General features: G+C 57.6%; 8 protein-coding genes across 8 annotated transcripts; 3 read left to right on the plus strand and 5 right to left on the minus strand.

Moving 5' to 3' along the window:
• Positions 1–227: 227 nt before the first annotated feature.
• On the plus strand, positions 228–3,654 carry MKK02DRAFT_25624 (putative myosin heavy chain; the record flags this gene model as incomplete). The annotated part of the gene is made up of 9 exons (XM_053087067.1): positions 228–298; positions 380–524; positions 572–683; positions 730–1,119; positions 1,164–1,361; positions 1,415–1,473; positions 1,507–1,927; positions 1,976–2,140; positions 2,174–3,654. The coding sequence occupies 9 exons, from the start codon at positions 228–230 to the stop codon at positions 3,652–3,654; spliced, it is 3,042 nt and encodes a 1,013-aa protein (XP_052945310.1).
• A 1,643-nt stretch (positions 3,655–5,297) lies between these two features.
• On the minus strand, positions 5,298–8,512 carry MKK02DRAFT_44224 (uncharacterized protein; the record flags this gene model as incomplete). Its single annotated transcript, XM_053092839.1, has 11 exons — positions 5,298–5,731; positions 5,788–5,812; positions 5,866–6,024; positions 6,072–6,220; positions 6,273–6,436; positions 6,493–7,180; positions 7,233–7,331; positions 7,382–7,667; positions 7,715–7,965; positions 8,187–8,283; positions 8,333–8,512. 11 exons carry the CDS (start codon positions 8,510–8,512, stop codon positions 5,298–5,300), a joined length of 2,532 nt encoding a protein of 843 aa, XP_052945311.1.
• Positions 8,513–8,888: 376 nt separating this feature from the next.
• Positions 8,889–11,076, plus strand: MKK02DRAFT_44225 (auxin efflux carrier; the record flags this gene model as incomplete). The annotated part of the gene is made up of 10 exons (XM_053092840.1): positions 8,889–8,907; positions 8,954–8,982; positions 9,032–9,222; positions 9,257–9,334; positions 9,389–9,424; positions 9,467–10,160; positions 10,204–10,453; positions 10,497–10,813; positions 10,865–10,971; positions 11,028–11,076. The coding sequence occupies 10 exons, from the start codon at positions 8,889–8,891 to the stop codon at positions 11,074–11,076; spliced, it is 1,770 nt and encodes a 589-aa protein (XP_052945312.1).
• A 164-nt stretch (positions 11,077–11,240) lies between these two features.
• MKK02DRAFT_44226 (uncharacterized protein) lies at positions 11,241–11,903 on the minus strand (the record flags this gene model as incomplete). Its single annotated transcript, XM_053092841.1, has 1 exon — positions 11,241–11,903. One exon carries the CDS (start codon positions 11,901–11,903, stop codon positions 11,241–11,243), a length of 663 nt encoding a protein of 220 aa, XP_052945313.1.
• Positions 11,904–12,278: 375 nt separating this feature from the next.
• MKK02DRAFT_44227 (uncharacterized protein) lies at positions 12,279–12,869 on the plus strand (the record flags this gene model as incomplete). Its single annotated transcript, XM_053092842.1, has 3 exons — positions 12,279–12,618; positions 12,669–12,737; positions 12,790–12,869. 3 exons carry the CDS (start codon positions 12,279–12,281, stop codon positions 12,867–12,869), a joined length of 489 nt encoding a protein of 162 aa, XP_052945314.1.
• Positions 12,870–12,994: 125 nt separating this feature from the next.
• Positions 12,995–14,645, minus strand: MKK02DRAFT_25066 (pyridoxal phosphate-dependent transferase; the record flags this gene model as incomplete). Its single annotated transcript, XM_053086979.1, has 4 exons — positions 12,995–13,255; positions 13,302–13,970; positions 14,021–14,379; positions 14,429–14,645. The coding sequence occupies 4 exons, from the start codon at positions 14,643–14,645 to the stop codon at positions 12,995–12,997; spliced, it is 1,506 nt and encodes a 501-aa protein (XP_052945315.1).
• Positions 14,646–14,955: 310 nt separating this feature from the next.
• MKK02DRAFT_44229 (uncharacterized protein) lies at positions 14,956–16,140 on the minus strand (the record flags this gene model as incomplete). The annotated part of the gene is made up of 3 exons (XM_053092843.1): positions 14,956–15,051; positions 15,096–15,670; positions 15,747–16,140. 3 exons carry the CDS (start codon positions 16,138–16,140, stop codon positions 14,956–14,958), a joined length of 1,065 nt encoding a protein of 354 aa, XP_052945316.1.
• Positions 16,141–16,474: 334 nt separating this feature from the next.
• Positions 16,475–18,159, minus strand: MKK02DRAFT_44230 (putative negative regulation of transcription from Pol III promoter-related protein; the record flags this gene model as incomplete). The annotated part of the gene is made up of 5 exons (XM_053092844.1): positions 16,475–17,090; positions 17,137–17,616; positions 17,660–17,812; positions 17,857–17,931; positions 17,978–18,159. The coding sequence occupies 5 exons, from the start codon at positions 18,157–18,159 to the stop codon at positions 16,475–16,477; spliced, it is 1,506 nt and encodes a 501-aa protein (XP_052945317.1).
• Positions 18,160–19,418: the final 1,259 nt, after the last annotated feature.

The raw sequence follows: 19,418 nt of genomic DNA on the forward strand, positions 1-19,418 counted from the left end.
AGTCAAGAGCAAATCAAGGGCGGTATGGATGGAACTACATGATGCTAGACAGGTAGCCATATGTACGCTTCTGTGCTATCGAGATGCAGCCAAAATGGGTGTTCGGTATATGACGCGTGATTGCGGCAACCTCCACCAGAGACATCCAGGAAGCGGTTGCATCAGCCTACCTGCGTGTGTACCTCATTCTACTACAGCTATCAGCTGGTAAATTGGCCATAGCTACCATGATCGAGATACTGGAGGCATCCCATGGAGGAGCAACGACGCTACATACCCAGCTGAGCGACTACGAGACGTGAGTAGGCGAGTACGAGTCGTTGCTCCTCATTCCTCAGGTTGAGGGTGGTCGATTGGCTGAATGGCGGCTGATCAGCAGACTCGACCAGCTCATCACAGACGCGTCGGTCAGCACGAGTATAGCCCCCGAGAATGTGCTGCTGTTCATGGAAGACGGAAGGGAGTTGAAGGACGAGGTGTTGCAGGAGGTGTATGAGCGGGGTGGCGAAGGTGGGCAATCCGATGTGAGCTAGGAACTGGGTATCATCGCCGACCTGAGCTGACAGTTTAGGCTCCACCTCAGCAACTATTCCTCTTCAACCGCGCCACCTTCTACGCGGAATCGCCAGAGACCTGGGCGGTGCAATATCAAGAAGACCTCGCTCTCCCCCCGCTTCTGAACCGTACGTTACATCCCCCTCCCCGGTTGCACCCCGCTGACATCCTCAGTCTCCGCCATCTCGGACCTCGGCCAAGCTCAACTCCCATTCGTCCTCGCCTCAGAGCATCTCCAGCACCTCATCTCCCTCTTCTACGCTCAAGCTCGCTCGCTCGCTATCGCCTACACCAGCTTAGCCTCGCATCTCCAACCCCTTCTGCGCGAATTCGACGAGTTCCAAGAGCGCGCCAAAGATCAGCTGGACAATGAAGATCGGCTCATTCGGTCTTCGAAAGCAGACATGGTGATGCTCCCGAGGATCGTGGTACATGATGCTTTCAATAAGAAGAAGGAGCGGAGGGATAGCTCGGACGGAGCTGCGGAGGCGGTGAGGACCATGGCGAGCTATGTGAATCCAGTCAAGATGCAGCAGGTTAGGGAGAGCTGTCAAGCATCACACGGTGAGTCAAATCTGCTTCAATGCGAGGTATCGGCTGATCCGCAGCAACGCATATCAAGCAGTTCGACAAGCTCGCAAGCCAGGTCGGAGATCTAGCTCTTCAATCCGAGGCGGAACGGCGAGCGTCCGAGGAGCGAGCCCAGCAGGTCGCTGATGAGCTGGAGGAAGGGGTGCAGCGATTCCAAATGGCCATATCTCAGCTGGAGGTGCTGTTCCAGAACGATACACCATCGTTGAGTCAAGGTGAGCTGTTATGTCTCCTTCGATCGATGGAAATGTAACGAGCTAACCGATAGATCTGATGGAATTGGACGCTGCGATGCGGGAAGACCTGACAATCCTCACAAATGTCAAGGTAGGCCTCGGCTCCGGACCCCGCTGACAATAGAACGACTACACGCTAGAACTTCACATTCACCTACGCCAAGTTGCAGACTTTCAAATACGGATCGCCGAGCTCGTCACCCCAATCCAAACCCTCGATGTCGATCTCAAATCCCAAGCTGCCTTTCCTCATCTGCAGCGACTCCATCTCCTCCCCTTTGCATACGCTGCAACCGTCATCGAGGTCGTCCGGCGGAAAGAGTTCGCCCTTGCTCTCAAGGCATGGACAGATCGGCTTTCGGCGACTTTTGCGACGTTTGCGGAGAGAGAAGGAGCGAGGCGGAGGGAGATACGAACGGAAGTGACGTCACAGTTGCCCTTCGTTGTTGGTGCACTGGATGAGGTACCACTCAAGTTGGAGCTAAGCGTGGTGGACGGAGCGGAACCTTTGAGCGGTATTGCCATCACAAAGGCGGATATCGAAGGTGAGTCACCGCTGTCCTTGAGATGAGGCACCTCATGCTGATAGGCAGGTCTGACGAGATGGATACAGACGCTCAAGGATGATGGCGAGCTACAAGCTGCAATTCTGGATGAAGAGTCAGATCCGATCCCATTCCTCGAGCACGGCGTTTCGGACCTTATCGCCAAGATGGACGAGGCGTCATCCGAACTGGACCAGATGATTGAGCGGTCAGGTATGTCTGCATGATGTTATGGGCTGATGGAAGTCCTGCTGCATCGATCAAGACATGGTCACAACACTCAGGACGTCCGAGATCGGCTCGGCGTCCTCTCCAACGAGAACGAAGTACTCAGACGCCAGCTCGCAGATCGACAGAACGACCACCAGACCCGTGTCCGCCATATGGAAGACACGCATGAGCAGCGGACTCGGAGTTTGCAAACTCGGCAGGCGGAGTTGCAGGACGAGCTAGTCCGGCTCCGGACGGATCTGGAGGAGGAGATGATGGCTCGCCAGGCTCTTTCGACGGAGTTGAACGAGCGGGCACGGGAGCAAGAGCATCAGATCGACCAGTCCGAGGTGATCTCGGCGCTGCAGGCGGATCTGTCGCAGGAGAAGGACCGGACGACGGACCTAGGTGTTCGGCTACAGGAGGCTCTGCTCGATATCGACGGCCTGCGGAGCTCGGAGGCTTCGCTCCAGTCGCAGGTCCAGTCCATGCAGGACGAGCGGTCCAAGCTACTCCAAACGGTCAGCGATGCGCAGAACGGGTCGCGGCAACTCGAATCTCAGCTGGCGGGGCTGAAGGCCGAGCTGGAAGCGACCACGACGCAACTCGGCCAGGCGCGGACCGAACGCGATACCGCGCTGAAGAATCAGTCGGCGGAGGCTGAACGGCTTATGCGGGACCATATCGCCGAGGCGGACGGGGATCGGGCTGTACTGGAGCATCAAAACCTGACGCTCAGTAAGCAAGTCGAGGATATCCGGATCGAAATGGAGGAGAAGATCACGGCGGCGAGGAATATGGCCACTCGGACGGCGGACGGATTGAAGGCGGAGCTGAGCTTTACCAAGGCGCAGCTGAGGGATGTGCAGCGGAAGGAGACCATCTTGGCGGATGAGCTGGCGATAGCGAAGGATGCGGCGCAGGCAATGACGCAGAAGGATGCGCATCAGGCGGATGTAGCGAGGGACGCGGTGGCGCTTGTGGCCAAGTATCACGATACTTGCCAGCGCATCGTTTCTACTATCCATGCGTCGAGCACCATATCTGCCTCTACCAATCTCACCCTGCCGAAGGTGGCCGCAGTACCCCTCACGCCGGCCGAGACGGACGGGGACAAGGACAAGCCTATGCGCGACTCGGTCCTCGGTCGGTCTCTCGCCACGGCGACCAACTTTGACCTCGACAACTTTGCCGACGCCGTCAACAAGACCATCTCGCTGGTCAAAAAGCTCAACAAGAGCTGTCGTCACTACCGCGATCACGCCAAAAACAAGATTTCGTTTACCGCCTTCACGAAGGGCGATCTGGCGCTCTTTCTGCCTACGCGGAACGCGACGACGCGTCCGTGGATGGCGTACAATGTGTCGGCGCCACATCACTTCTTGAAGGTGCCGGGGGATAAGGTGGAGGCGTGGAAGAAGAGGGATAGTATCATTGCGAGGATTACGGGGACAGAGGAGGCTGTCGCGGGAGATGTGAGTTATGCGAGCCATGGGTTGGACCAGGAGCAGAGCTGATACGGCAGACCCCTACTACGAATCCGTTCGGTCTGGCGGAAGGACTCCGATTCTACATCCACCAAGTCGAAGAGTTCAACCCGGCCGTCCAAGCACGTACGCCCCGTCGATCCGTATCCACTCCTTTCGGTGATCGACCACTCGACAGCGTCATGAACATCTCGGAGATGACGCCGCGTCGCCCCTCCGCGGCGACTGGCCTGATCAGCCCAACCGAGACCAAGAGCTACTTCCCTATCACGCCGGTCCCCGCGGTACTGAGCGAGACACCCAAGGTGCTCAGCCCAGAGACGGAGACCAAGAGCACGATAGTATCTCCTACCAAGGCCTCGGCCAAGCCGCCAGTCGAGCTGGTGGTGCGCGCCACCCAGACTTCTCCAGTCGCGGCTGCAAAGCCCATCGTCCCTCCAGTCCACGCGGACGGATCCCCAGACCTCGTCTCTTCCCCCGTGCCCGTCGATCCGGCCAAGCTTTCCCCAGTCTTCGAATCCACCACCTCCCCTGCCCCTTCCGCTCAGCCCGCGCCTGTCGTACTCCCCACTCGTCCCGCCCCGCCATTCGCATTCCGACCGAGTGCTCCAAGTGTTCCCGTATCCACTCTCCCTCTCCCATCCAGTACGAGACCGGCATCCCGCGCATCCGGTATCACCACCCTACGGCGCGACAATGCCTCTGCCGGACCCTCCTTTACTCCCGGGTCCCTGGGCCGCGCACCATCCGTCGCTTCCTCAGGCGGATCATACACCCAGCCTAGCATTCTAACCGGGATGTCGACAGCCAAATCGGCTCTGGCGCCAGCAATGGCCGTCACCGCCTCCTCGGAGTACAGGCGGTCCGGAAGCAGCAATAGTAATCGCAGCACCCCTGGTATTGCTCAGGCGGAATCAAGCAGTCGGCGGACCAGCACGGACGCGGGACGGCGGTACAGCCCTACCCTGCCCCCTGCAGGTACGGCGTCGACATCGGTCAATCGGACGACGTCCAGTGCGGCCTTGTTCACATTTGACGATCTCGAGCACAGATCGTCCCCTGAAGTATCGTCCCCGCTGAGCCGAAAAGTCAGCCGACAACCGTCCATCCCTCCTCCTAGTGCAGGACCATCCCGGCCGAAATCCAAGTCGAATACCGGCGGGACTGTCTTTCCCTCTAGCAGAGACACCCCAGCTGCGGGACGCGCAGGACTGGGGCTAGCGCCCGGCTCTACACCCCCTCAGTCTGACGTCGGGAGTCTGGGGACGAGCGCAGGGAGTCGATTTTGGACACTAGGGCGGAAGAGGCTGGGGAGTATGGTCAGTCCCGGACCGGCGGCGGGAGACGGGGATAGGGCAAAAGCAAATGGGAGCGGTTCTGGGAGTGGCCCGGCGACAGCGGAGGATCTTCTGAAGCGGTTTGATCAGTTTTGAGAGGTAGGGGGCGGGTGCTAGACCGCTTAGTATGCGGGATCTGGAGGCTGATCGGAAGAAGCTATGACATGCGTGATGGTGATGATACTCTTACTTTTGATCGAAGTACAGGTGGATACGGAACGTTACTATACAGCGCATTCTGCCCCGGGTGGGGTCTTTTTCTTCCTCGCAGATACCATTTTGATGTTGCCCCTTCACCCTTTCCCCTTCCGCCTATTCGGTCTCGCCGGCGCCCGGCTACTCCGGCAGCTCGATGATATTCCCTGCTCGATCCTCCCAGTACACCCCCGCAATCCCCTCATCTTCACTATCCTCCTCCTCCTCCCCGCCGGCGGGTCCATTGGCGTGGCCGTTGGCATTCCCGTTTCCATTGACTTGCGCCTTTGAGCTGGAGTTTGCAGAGGCGGGCTTGGATGATGCCGAGGCGTCCACTTTACTAGCTGCCTTCATTGACATCGCCTCGACGTATTCGACGGGAAGGGTCGGCAGAGCTGGAGGCGCGAACTTGGCATTCGGCGGGATAGAAAGGGGGGATGTGGGGGCAGGAGTGATTGGCGGAGCGTCGTCGGTCTCGTCGCCATCGACAGCGCCGGGGGTAGGGTCGACAACGATGGGGACGAGGGATTGCTGGTAGTCCGCGCGGAGAACTTCGAGATGGGGTCCATCGACGACTGAAGCAATCAGCTTGTACTCTGCTTCTCAGAAGGCCAAGCAGAGGAGAACGCACTGCCACAGAAGACTTGCAGGCAGAACTGATGCACATCAGCCCAAGTGCTTGTGCGAAAGAACATTGATGGCTACTCACAGCAGCGTAGTTGCCTGCATTGCCACATGCCTTGGGCGCATGGGCCGCGTCCGCTCCGAACATCGTCCCCGCAACGATTTCGAGGCTCTTCCGCGTTTTGCCGATAGCGGGTAGCACGGTCTGATCATTCTCGATCGCGCCGAAGAGCTTGGCCGTATCCTGGCTGTCAGCTTGAGGCCATATCGCAAATCTTGGAGAGAACGCACGATCAGGAAGACTTTCCCCACACCGTCCGCTGAGGCGTAAGATGGGTAGTCCCAGTCGGCAGGGCGGATCTGCTTTTCCCATCCCTTGGTGTTCCAGCCGAGTTTGCGGAACTCGGACTCGTCGCCGTCGGTAGAGTGAAGCAAGAGGTCTACGGTGTCAGCTTTGGTCCGACAGAAGCAATTCCGATCCCTGAAACTAACAGATTGGTCCGCCCCCGGCACGCTTCACCAGCTCCTTGAGTTTCTGGCTCAGAGTCCGGTGGACGTCCTTGGCGGCGATGGGGATAGACGTGCCAAAATTATAGGAGGAGCGGTGGTCCGGCTTCGTCTTGCCGTTCCGCTTATCGAGGAGATGATCCTGGACGCTGGAAAGGTAAGCTTTTGGCGTCGCTGAAATCAAAGATCGCACCAAACAACTTACATGATATGCCCATTCTCCGACATCCGCTCGAACCTCGACTCCTCATCAACTCCGCCATCAGTCTTGGTATCCTTGGCCGCGATTGGCGCGGGGAGCCTCTCTTGCCACCACGTCGCCGCCCAGCCCACCTCTAACACAATGTTCTCGTCCTCCTCCCACGTCGTAAGCTGGAGCGCGAAGAACAAGCTCCGCCCAATTTCAGCCGGAACGTCCGGGACCTCCCCACTCCCCTCGCCCGCCGTACCCGCCGCCGCGTCCTCCTTGAGTTTCTGAGCGAGTGCGCTCGCGAGCCCGCCAGCTGTCGCGAGGACGAAGGCTTGTTGGGCGTCGAAGTAGTACGCCTTCATGGGGTCGGTCTCCCGTTCCTCTGCGTCCGAGGCGGATGGAGCGGACTCGACCGGTGCCTCCGACTCGATTTTTGCCTTAAGATCGACGATCTTATTGAGTTGCTCGGCAAGAGCGTCCGGCCGGGGATCGACATCGTCTGCATCGTCCTCGCCATTGATGGCTGCCGGTGCATTGACCGTAGAGCCGTTCGTCTCGGGTTCGGCCTTGCTGATTGGCTGTTGCGCCGCCGCGGCGGTCTGAAGTTCCGATGGCGTCTCCGCTGCAGCTGGGCTGGCCGTTGGCGCTTTCTTGAGATCCACCGCAGCAGGGTTGGCACCGTTGGTCACGGCCGCAGACGCGTCTGATGTATCAGCTACCGTGACGTTGGCGTATGTGTTGTGGCGTTAGCTTACCTCGTGAAATCTCCTCAGCGCTATCCTTCTTCTCGCTGGCGACAGCGTCCTTCGCCTCCTCCTGCCACGCGACGTGGTCGGGCTTCTCCGTTTTGATGACTGGACTGTCAGCTTTCCCGCGCATCCAAGAAGCTCCGCTTGAAGCTCACCTTCCTCCGTCTCGCCCGCCCCCTTCGTTGGGAAGCCGCCCCATCCCGTCCCTTCCGGTCTCTCCTCCTGCCCCGGCCTCTCCTTCCGCCTCTCGTAGATCCTCGGTGGACCCCTCCGAAGACCCGGCCCCGCCTTGGCATTGTCGATCTCCGCCTCGAGCCTATTGCGATGCTCGGGCGTGAGGTCCAGCTTGCCAAGCTGCTGCTTATCGACCTGGTTGTTATGTTTCTTCTGCTTGTTGGTCATGCGCTTGATCTCCTTGGGATCGTGGATCGAGATGATTTCCTACCCCATAAGCATATTTCACGCGGAAGAAGGAAGAAGGGACGTACGATCTCGGCCATGTCGCTCTCGCGCATGATACCAGCAGGGAGCGGCACCCAGGGGTTCTCTGCCTCGACATACCGTGGCTCCTCGAGCACCTCGCCCTCCTTCGGCTTGTCCTCGTCGTTCCCCGAGTTGAGCTTCGCGAGGTAGTTTGTCCACGCCGGGTCGGCGAGACGCATCTCGTGGATGTAAAATTGTAGGTATTCGATTTGCTTCAGAGAGAAGCAAATCATTTCATACCCTTCTGGGCGGAGACCTGGTGTGTCAGCGCAATTCCGAGAGCGGGATCTGGTCGAGCGGGCGATGGAAGCGTCAGAGTGCCTTCTCGAGGACCCGCAAGTCCCTCCAGCCTGTTGTTGGATTGGCATCACCAACCATGACCTCAATCATTCTTTCACTCCAACTTGTCTGGCTGAGCTACAAAGCCGCTCACAAAGCGGATGCCATCGCGGCACTACCAGAGAGACCAATACTCACAATTATACAGCCGGAGAGCATCTTGTCCTTCCTCTCGTAGAGGATGATCGGGATGTGTGAGGGAAGTAAGGTTGACCAACGCCTTGACCGCGTTGGCCTAAATGCTCATCAGCTCAGAGCTAGCTTATACTTGACAGCTTACTCACCTGCCATGGGTTCAGGAAAGGTGTCCAGTTGAAGAGTACTTCAGTGACCTTGATATATCCATCCACCACATGCTCCAGCTCGGGCTTTCCTTCCTCGACAACCCCTTCGGCAACCTCTTCGGACTTCAGCTCTCCCGGCTGATCCTCCACCATAGAAGCTGCAACTGGTGGGTCCGACATGATGATGAGAAGCAGGGGAAGGTCTGGAACTGGGAGAGAAGGGGGAGAGGTGGAGGATAGAGGTGTGATCAATGATTGATGGATGAAGTTGAAGAAGAAAGTCCACTCAGCTATCTGAAACGCGCCTCCTGCAGCGCGTGGTCCGTGCCTGACGCGACTAGCTGACGTAATATTAAGGTTGATGCCGTCATTCCTCACCTCAATGACGCTTGATGCGGAATGGCCAGAATCCAGAGCCAAGCAAAGAGGAAATTGGCTTCTCTCTTTCGTCTTTTTCTTACAGACACCTCGCCCAAACTCCTCCTTTGCCTGAGGTAGAAGGAACAGCTAGGGCAGATCAACTCAAATATCCGGCTTGCCAGCAGCAAGACCCACCATGTCGTCCGAAGTCCCAGGTGAGCAAGTTTCGCACGTTCGTTAGCTACGAGCTGATAAGTCCAGTCGGGACTCTTCTCATTACCGTCTTCAACGTGAGTAAAGCAGCGAAAGCAGCTCGACGCAGATGCTGAGGCTCTATAGTCTATCGTTGAGGTCTTCATACTATGTGTGGCAGGCTACGTGCTCTCCCGCGCCGGAGTGACCGACAAGGCGACCCAGCGCAAGTTGAACATCATCAACGTATCGCTCTTCACGCCTGCGCTGCTCTTCTCCAAGGTGGCATACAGCTTGACACCGTCAAAGTTGAAGGAGATGTGGATCATACCTCTTGGGTAAGCCAAACCTGCAGGAAGTAACTGACCTCAGATTTGTGATTGTTACTGGTACATCCGCCTTGGTTGCTTGGATATTGTCCAAAATGTTCCGTCTGAAGAAGTCACAGACGTGAGCAGCTTACATCGCTACGAAAGAGATCCTAGCGCAAAGCTGACATTCCAGGGCATTTGCCATGTGCGCAGCTATGTTCCAGAACAGGTAGGTCGCCCTTTGATATGGTCAGACCGCGCTGACCAGCAGCAACTCGCTCCCCATCGCGCTCATCCAGTCTTTGGTCGTCGAGGTCCCCGGACTCAAGTGGGGCAGGGACGACACCAAGGACCAGATGCTCGGTCGCGCCCTTACCTACCTCGTCCTTTACTCGACCCTCGGCATGATGTTCCGGTGGTCTTGGGGCGTCAAGCTGCTCTCGCAGGCGGACGACGAGGCGGAAGAGATCAAGGAGGTCCCCGTGCCTCAGCCCGGAGCCAGCACCATCGCCGCCCCGAACCAGGTCCTCTCGCCAGATGAGCTTCCCCATCCCGGTGCACGCGAGACGGACCCGTTCTTCACTACCACCAAGGCGCTTTCGCAGGACGAGGAGGACGAGCAGCGGAACCCTACTCGGCACATGTCTCGCGGGACTGGACGATCCGCATCCGAGGGCAACTCGTATGACCTTCCAGCGCCCGTCTCGGCCACTTCCGCCCACAGCATGCACCCCGTCCGGCGCGAGTCGTCATTGAGCGAGGCCAGACTTCGTCGACCCACCAACAACAGCCGGACCAGGAGCCAATCGCAGAGCAGTACCCACCGCAAGCCGTTAACCCGGAGCGAGAGCGGAAGGGAGTTCTGGGGGTTGCCGCAGTTCCCCAAGCGGGATCGGATTTTGTTGGAGGAGGACAGCAGCGATGAGGATATCGATGAGGAGGATGAAGAGGAGGATCCGGAATGGGTATGTCCACTCTTCAGCGGAAGGGGCCAAGCCTGATAAACAGGGAAACAACACTCCACTTTCGCTACGCCGCCGCAAGTCCGGAAGCGACACTACCTCGCGCATCAAGGTGGTCGGCAAAAAGACCAAGACGTGGTTGAAATCTGCCCTCGCTAGCGTAAACGCCTTCATGACAGTCCCGATGTACGCGGCGCTCTTGTCCATCTTCATCGCCATGATCCCACCTCTTCAGGCGGCCATGGCGAAGCTCAAGCCCGTGGAGCAGGCCATCCGATCAGCCGGTTCTTGTTCCAGTAAGTTTTGCCTCGTTTCTACATTGTTCTCGCTGATCCGCAGTCCCCGTTACACTAGTCGTCCTCGGCGCCTTCTTCTACACGCCTCCTCCACACCCATCTGCCACTGGCACCCTCCCCACCATCCCCGAAGTTCAAGAAGGCTACCTCACCCGCCAGATGCGCAAGCTCCGCCACTTCGAGCTCGGCAACCCCGATTATCCGGGAGAGAACCGCGCGGTCTTTGTGGCGGTCATCAGCCGGATGATTATCACTCCGTTGATCCTCTTGCCTGGGGTGGCGCTGTTGGCGAAGTATGACCTGTTTGAGGCGGCAGAGGACCCGGTGTTCGTTCTCGCGGCAGTGCTCTTGATCTCTTCGGTATATTCATTCTGCTATATCGCGAAGAGGGAAGATAGCTGATCATCCCAGCCTCCAGCTTTGACTCTTGCGCAGATCACGCAAGCAGCCAGCGGAGATGCGTTCGAGCGCTTAATCTCCAAGACCATCTCTTGGTCGTACGCTGTTCTCACCCCGCCGTGAGTACTCATATCTCGTTCGGCTGTGATCAGGACAAAGGGCTGATTGATGCCAGCCTCACTCTTGTCTACGTTGTCATCGGTCTTGTTTTCGGGCGATTGTGATCATCGTCCGGAGCCCTATAGATATAAGCTCATATTGTGCATGCAGTCATACACGTCCGCCCGGATAAGACGGCCACGCGATCCGGTGAGCGACACGAAAAGCTCAATGTAGTGCATCAGGGAATATTCACATATGGCATATCAGAGTGACGGGTCGCTCCTTCTCACCCAAAGGTCACCCTTCTCTCGGAAGACGGTCCCTCCCCGTTGCCACCTCCCTCCGTCTCGTCCTCGACCTCGTCATCGTCATCATCGACATCTCTCGTGCCCAAGACCCCGGAGTCTGATTGCTCCGTCAGACATCTCTTCTTCTCCTGGCATGCTCTCACCAGCCGGTCCAGCTGTCGGCTCGTCTCGAGGTTTGACGCGACACACAGCCACTGTTGACCGCTGATCACGTCTTTGTCCCGCTCGTCCAGGGTATGCTTGCTCTTCATCCTCCCCTTCAAGAGTCCGCGCACGATTCTTTCCACTTCGGCCCGGGGCTCTGTTCCAACGATCAAAGCGAAGGGCGCCCCCTCCTTCGTTGAGTATGAGGGCTCGGATTTGGCTGTGAAGCCATCATCGCTGGGCTTCGTGTTCTCGAATGCAACCTGCCACGCGGGGTGGCTTCCCGTCCACCACTGAGACTTTGACTTGCCCTTCACAGCCAAGGCACGAAGGCGCATCTGGGAACCGACTGATTCACCGATGACGGTGTACTTGGCGAAGATTGGATATCCATCCGCCCCGATCGTAGGAGTATTGTCCTCGTTGAAAGTGGGGAACACTGCAAGCGGAACTCGGGTGGGAGCTGAGAATGACCAGACCTTGGAGAGACTCGGCATCTTGGACCTCTCAATTGGCAGGATTGTGGGGGGTTCTTTTTCGGACATCTGATTGTTGGCGCTGGGCAGAACGCTTGGCTTGCTGTGGGGTCGAAAGGTAAAGTGGCGAAGGGAGAATGTAGGCATCGTGAGGCGGAGTATATATGTACAAAGACTGCCTCTCGGAGTGAACATGCTGCAAACTTGTCGGTGTTCAATAGCAAGTCATGAAAGGGAAGCAAGTACAGAGCTTACAGAGCTAGCGCTCAGGCGCTCAGGATCAAGCTTCTAGCCAAGATCTGCCCGACGTTTTAGCCGAGTTCAACAGCAACTTCTCCGCAACTTGACCTGAAGCCTGCTTGCCTTTACACTTCATCCTACGCCTTCACCAACACCATGGCACCTGCAAGCAAAGCACCAGCCGCTCCCCAAGTAGACGAAGAGACTATGAACGCGATAAGAAAGCGTCTTATCGAGACGGGCGACTGGGAAAGGTCGGTTCCTACTCGCCTCCCCCTCTCCCCCTGTGCGCAATCTACTGATACGCGTAACACGTCGGCCCTCCTTTCTCTGCGCTTGGATGCTGTGCTGGACGGCGGCGATGAGCCATCCGATCTGGAAGGCTCTATGGGCTTGGCTGGACTGGACTGGGCTGACGCACGCAGAATATCGGGGTTGTTGAGGGACAAGCTGGAGGAGGTTGGGTTTGCGGATGATCTGAAGGATTTCGCGAAAGGTGATTCTGGCCAGCATGGTGAACCAGGAGTATTGCAACTGATGAGGCAGAGCGAGCTCGGCAACAGGAGGATCCCAAGCTCGAGGCGTTGCTAGCGGAAGTGTTACCCAAAGCTAGGGGTGAGTTTTTCCTTCTCGCTATCTCCCCAAGACGTCCATAGCTGAACACCAGAAATGCTGGACCCATCATTACGAGCGGCGGTGGTACAGGAAATTGGAGTCGCTCTCGAGCGTGAGGTGGAGCCGGCGTAGAAGGGACATCATATCTATCACGACCATAACGAACCTTCACGAAACCCAGACCTAGATCTATATCCCCTGGTTCATGTCATATCATATACAGCTACTACAACTCCCCAGTCCTCCATTGACCCAGATCAATGAGCAGCCCATTCAATCTTGCTGATGTCGATACCCTCCTGTACCATCTCCCAGAGCGGACTCATCTCCCTCAACCGGGTAACGACCGATACGATCCGGGCAATGACGAGGTCGATCTCGGCCTCGGTGGTGAAGCGTCCAATACCGAACCGGAGGGAAGAGTGGGCCATATCTTCTGCGGCGCCGAGGGCGCGGAGGACGTAGGAGGGTTCAAGGGAAGCGGAGGTGCAAGCTGAGCCGGAGGAGAGGGCAATGTCCTGCGAAATGAGCTCGGATTCTGGTCAAGTGAAATGCGTGCCTCACCTTCAATGCCATCAAGAGTGACTCTCCCTCGACGTAAGAGAACGACAGATTGACACATCCCGGATATCCGTTGGGGTCACCATTCCGGACGATATGGCTGACCTCGCTGCAGATCCCATTGACGAGCCTGTCGCTCAACTCCTTGATCCGCTTGTGGTCCGCCTCCATCTCATTCTTGGCGATCCTGCACGCCTCGCCCAGACCCACTACCAGCGGAGCGGGTACCGTCCCCGACCGCAACCCTCGCTCCTGTCCACCCCCATGGATGAGGGGCTCGATCCTGACCCTCGGCCGCCGCCGGACGTACGCCGCGCCCACACCCTTCGGTCCATAGATCTTGTGACCTGACAGACTCATGGCGTCGATCCCCATCTCCTCGACATCGATCTTGATCTTGCCCAAGGCCTGGGCGGCATCGGTATGGAAGTGCGCCTTGGGCACCTTGTGCTCCTTGGCGTACGCGCGCAGGACGTCCGAGATCTCCTTCATGGGCTGGATGACACCGATCTCGTTGTTGACCATCATGATGGAGACGACCGAAGTGTCGGGGCGGAGGGCAGCTTTGAGGTCGGTGAGGGAGACGAGGCCGTTGGGGAGGACAGGGAGGTAGGTGACTTCGAAGCCTTGGTTGGAGAGGTATCGGCACGAGTCGAGCACGCATTTGTGTTCCTAAAGCGTCAGCCATACCTCAAACTACTTATTCTCCTGCCTGAACTTACAGTTTGGGTGGTGATGAGATGCCTCCGCTTCCCCTGGTGGAACCTCGCAATCCCCTTGATAAGCATGTTGTTGCTCTCAGTCGCCCCGCTCGTGAACACGACATCCTTCTCCCCAGCACCAATCAAATCCGCGACATGCTTCCTCGCCACATCCACCCCCGCCTCCGCCTCCCATCCGTACGCATGCGTCCGGGAGTGCGGGTTTCCGTACTGTTCCGACAAGAACGGTAGCATCTTGTCCAATACACGCGGGTCCATCGGTGTGGTCGCCTGCATGTCGAGGTAGATTGGCCGACCCGAGATCTTGGCGTTCCCGCCCGTCTTGGTCGATACCGGATTGAGCTTGAAGCCGAACATGTCTAACACTTAGCAAGTGGCGATAATCGGTTGGCAAGCGAGGCGACTTACTGTCTCCTTCTGCATTCTTGTCGCCGATGATGTCTCCCTCATCCACCTCTCCTGGGTCTTCCCTGATCTGCTCGACGTTCACGCTGGATACGCTGGCTGATAAAGGCTTGGTCGGGGTGGTGAGGAGGCGAACATGCCGACAGACGGGGATGGGCCTGGCGGCGACTGGCCGGCTCGCTCTAAGCAGTGACCTTGCAAGCGGTCTGATTGGGTTCATCCTGGTGCCGTATTCTTGAGTAGGTGTATATGATAGAGCGGCAAGATATAGATGTAATAGCAGCGAAGGCAAAGAGGTTGCGAGTAGCATCGGCTTCGGCGATCGCGCACCAAAAAGTGGGAGCAAGCGCTTTACGTAATGTTCATTGCGGTCTGTGCGTGCATATTGGCATAAGCGCCGCCAGGCCCCAGGGCGTAGGATCGAGTATGCAAGGGGTGTGCACAGGAAGCAAGAAGACATTCTCTTGAGACTGTAGATTGGACGAGGGAGAGGGCGCAGAGTGGACTTGAGGCTCGAGCAGGCCGAATCATTAATCGAAGGCAGCTATCTGAGTCCCGATACCCAAATTGATCGCCTCGTCCAATATTAGCTTGGTGATCGCGACGTCCTGTACTCCCAGTCCGACCTGGATATCAGCTTGCATCTAGATGAGATACTCGACAAACTCACGCTCTTGAACAGTACGATATCCTCCCTCGATCTCACCGGCTTCCCACCCTCCCTCATCGATCCCAGCTCTTCCAGATCCTCCTCCGTTATACCCGCCGAGATGAGCTCCCCTGCTTCCTGTAGACAGGCCTTCTTGGAGTCCACCACCACCCTCGACGCCCGACGCAGTAGGCTGTCCTCCACCTCGCGCATGTGTGGCTTGTAAGACCCGATGAGGATGACCCGCGTGCCCGGCCGGACCGACGATGTCGGAAAGAGCGCCTTCTGCGATGATGTGGCAGCCACGATGACCTGAGCGGTGAAAAGCAGATCTGATAGCGCGCTTGAAGGCGACGTGTCTGCACTGTCTGCTGACCGGAGGTACAGCGTGATAGCGGGATGTTCCGCTTCCAGTCGCCGTACGAGCCCAACCGCGCGTTCGTTCTTCGACCGAACAACGAATGTGCACCTCACTATCGATCCGTAGAGACGCAGGAAGACCGAGGCGTGCGCGTAGATCTGCTCTCCTGAGCCGAAGAAGACGCATTGTGTGATCGGGCCGGCTGGAGGACACCGGCGCAGAAAGAGGGCCGATCCTGTGGACTTCAGCACATGCGCTTCTCTTGAGGTCTGCACCGCGACCAGCTCCTGCTAGAGCCGTAAGAGACTCACCACAAGCGTTCCGCATAGCAGTCAGCTTCCTAGCATTCACCAAACCTCTCACGACCCCCTTATCATCCAGCACCACCGTTGCAGCCGGCAATCCGCCCTCATTCGGCCCAGCCGAGGCCTTTGGCACCGAGACGATCTTGCATGTCGCCCCGCCCAGCTCGGTCACTCGGGCAGGCATGAACAGACTTGTAGACTGTTCCGTCTCGATAGTAGTCCGGTGCGGATTTTGTATAGGCGGGACACCATTTTCAGGCGTGGAGGCGGAGGAGGGGACAGCGGAGAACGCGTCGAAAACAGCCGCTTGGGACGCTATGGCCTTGTCAAGGTCCAGCGAGGCGAGGACGCGGTCCACGTCCGCCGCTGTGAGGATGGTCAATGACCTGGAGGACGACATGATGGTAAGATGGAGCGATGCGTAAATGCAAGTAAAAGAGGGAGGAAGTCAAGCTTAATTGAAACTGGTCTGCTTGGTTCCGGCGAGGAACCCGCGGAGACATCAGTTGATCAGTCCGTTGCAGGTCGGATCATACTGGTACATCGAAATGTAGTGACAGTGCTAGCTACAACCTACAACGCCTGAACGAGGCCGCTAGCTATAATTGGGATGATAGAACAACGGGATTCGACAGGTGATACAGCTGAAATGTAGACAAATGCGAATGAAAATGATAGGGATTGAAGGGATGATGATGAACCCAGAATGACAACCTTCACCTCTTTAACACCCCTCACACCTTGCTCCTCTTCCCCTTGACAGCTCCCGCTCCCTGAGCGTTTGTCATGCCTGCTTGGAGAAGATTGGCGCCGGGCGAGCTCGCGCTCTCGCTCCGCTGCTTACGCGTCTTGTCTCCTTCGGTTCCGTGCCCGGTGGTATTATTGGTCGACATCTCGCTCATCCTGGCAGCGTTGATGAGTACCCTGGCGGGTGTTCTTGGTTTGTACCCGCCCGCCGACATCTTGGCCAGCGCGCCATGACCAGACGGACTGGAGAGGAAGCCAGGTACGGCGGGCGCGGACGAAGCGAGCCGGGTCGTGGTATTACGAGGCGTCTCCATACCTCGGATAGGGATGAGAGAGGTCATGTCGATATCCGCATCGTCTCGGACCGGCGTTTGAGCGAGGGTGAATGATATATGCGAGGGCTTCTTAGCTGGCCGACCGAGTGGCTTGGTCCGTGATCGAGCGCGAGTGCGGTGGGCCAGCGTGGACATCGCCGTAGGAGATGTGTAGGAGAGGGAGGATGAAATTGGCGCTGGGAAGTCTGATTCGGCCGGGAGTGGCGAGAGGAGGAATGGGGTCCGCTTGCGACACCAACAGGTGAGGAAGAGGATGCGCTTTTGTCGCCTAGATTATCAGCTCGTACCTCCCTGCTCCGAAGACAATAGCTCACTTGTTGTAAAAGAAGTAGTTTGTACTCCAGAGCAGACCCCCTCCCCTCCTCCCGTCTTCCTCGGAAGACCGCTTGGGCAAGGCAGGGGGCAACATAGCCGCCTCCATCCCGCCGAGTCTCCTTCCCTTACTGCGACTTCTTGTCTCCATCACTCCACCTCCCAGCATAGGCTCCGTGTCCAGCTCCATACCCGCGTTACCCCAGCTGGCCTCCGTCTCATTCTCGTCGATATCCATCTCGAGCGACTCGTCTAGCGCTTCTTCCTCCTGCTCAAAGCCGTCCTCAGACAGCTCGCCGTCATCTGCCTCGGCGTGAGGATCGTACTCGGGCGAAGGGAACCATGAGTAGACTTCGCACGCGTCCAGATCGATGGCTTCTTGCAGGGCGCGATTGTGCTCCGCCTTGAAGGGGAATTGGCCGGCGCCGGAAGGTGAAGAGGAGAGGGGATGAAGGAGTGGTGATGAAGACGGTGGACCCATTCTGACGATTAGCTGCCATACGACGAGAGGATGGGCTGACTCACGGTGCTGCACCTTGACCAAGCAGACTTCCGCCTAGATGGCCCAGAACTACAGCCGCGTTCGGCTCGCGCGTGAACTGGTCTGGCCGGAGCGAGCTAAAGTCGTGGTCCGGAAAAGCGGCATTGAGGGTGGAGACGAGCTGAAAGTGGACTTTGCTATGATATCAGCTTGCTCCCGGGAAAGGAAGGCTCTGACGTACCGACTCTCCTTCTCGTCCAGCCTGCCAAAGCAACTACTCAGTCCAGCTTCCTTCATCTCGGGCGAGAAGCTCATTCTTCGATTAGCTCGACTTCCGTCCACTCGTGCAACCATCCACTCACTCTTCCATCTCCTCCTGTCCACTCATATACGCCTCTTCCATCTCCTTGAACATCTTCCTTTCCTCTCTGATAGGCTTGATCGAGTACACCTCGAACCGGACATTGATCTTCGTCTCGGGGGCGGGCGAAGTAGATAGCGCCGACGAGAGATTGTCGAGCGCGGGGTAGTGCATGAACTTCATGATGGTGATTGGGAGAGGGATGAGGTATTGACGGAGGAAGGAAGGAGACCGAGGAATGCGGAGCTGCTGACAGCTCTGGCCGAACGAAGCTTGGCGCTTCGGTGACCGCTGGAAGGACCCCGTAGAGGCAGCAGACGCTCTGGGAGCCCGCGTGACAGGGATAGTATACCGGACGCCCCAATGAGCTGGGCTGAAGAGGTAGCGAGTTCACGCGCGGAGCGAACGTGGGTAGGAAGGTCCTGCGGGCGGGATAGTCCGTTGATGATTCGAGATCGGTCTTGGGCAAAGGGGCACCTGATTGGTGGCTCAGATGCAAGTCCGCCAGGGACAGCGAGTGATCATGTTGAGCCTGAGATTCGATTATGTATAGGTGAGTATGATGGATGATAGACGAAGTAGCAGCAGCAGTCAATGCAGCATGACGCGGGCGCGACGACCGAGAATGACCGAATCCGGTATCTTGTCAACAATAACAACCGGAAATTGCTACTTGCGGTAATTATGAACGTGGCGGATTGGAGCCACACCTTGCAGCTGGTACAGCAAAGTGGGACAGCTATGGAGAGGCTGCTTGATTCCTGGAGGGTGCGCGGTATACTACTGCGTCTGGTTGAAACCCTGCTCATGCCTCAATCTGGCTGCCTGGAGATCTTTCTTCGCGCTCGGCAGCTGCCGGATTGGCGAGCGCATGCACGTCCAGCGCCCAGACCGCCTATCCGGCTGAGAGGCTGGCTTGTCAAGCTCCAAGCTCCAAGCTTCAACCTTCATTCCTCGGGTGAATCAGAGGATACGATCCGTCGATAATCAAGCTGTTGGTGTATCAGAGACAAAGTAAAGCAGGTATGCGAGGTACATATCCTGGTCAAGGTATAAGCGTTATCTTTGTCTTCGTTCGCCACTGGCCGCGCCATGTGAGCTCGAGTCTGCTCACATCCAGATGATGAACGGGGCGCAGGTGATCCGGAGCCAGGTTTATCTCGCCTAGATACCCCACGGGGGCAGTCGAGAAGCAGTCTACCAGGGGCTTCTTCTTGTTGGCCCAAAGTATAGGGTGCCTGCTGGCGGGCGCTGGTCGTCAAGTAGGCGTTCGCAGCGAAGCTGCCAAGTGCCGCAAGAAATCACACACGTCCATAACCCGACTCGGTCATACCGCTACTACTGACTGTAACTGGCCCGGCGCCTCCTTGTAGCTACGGAGAGACCCGATGCGCGGAGAGCCATGGACATGGAAGCGGTGCCATCCCCAGCATTCACAACGG

Source organism: Dioszegia hungarica (genome assembly GCF_025882075.1).
Source record: "Dioszegia hungarica strain PDD-24b-2 chromosome Unknown MKK02contig_8, whole genome shotgun sequence".
Lineage (NCBI taxonomy): Eukaryota > Fungi > Basidiomycota > Tremellomycetes > Tremellales > Bulleribasidiaceae > Dioszegia > Dioszegia hungarica.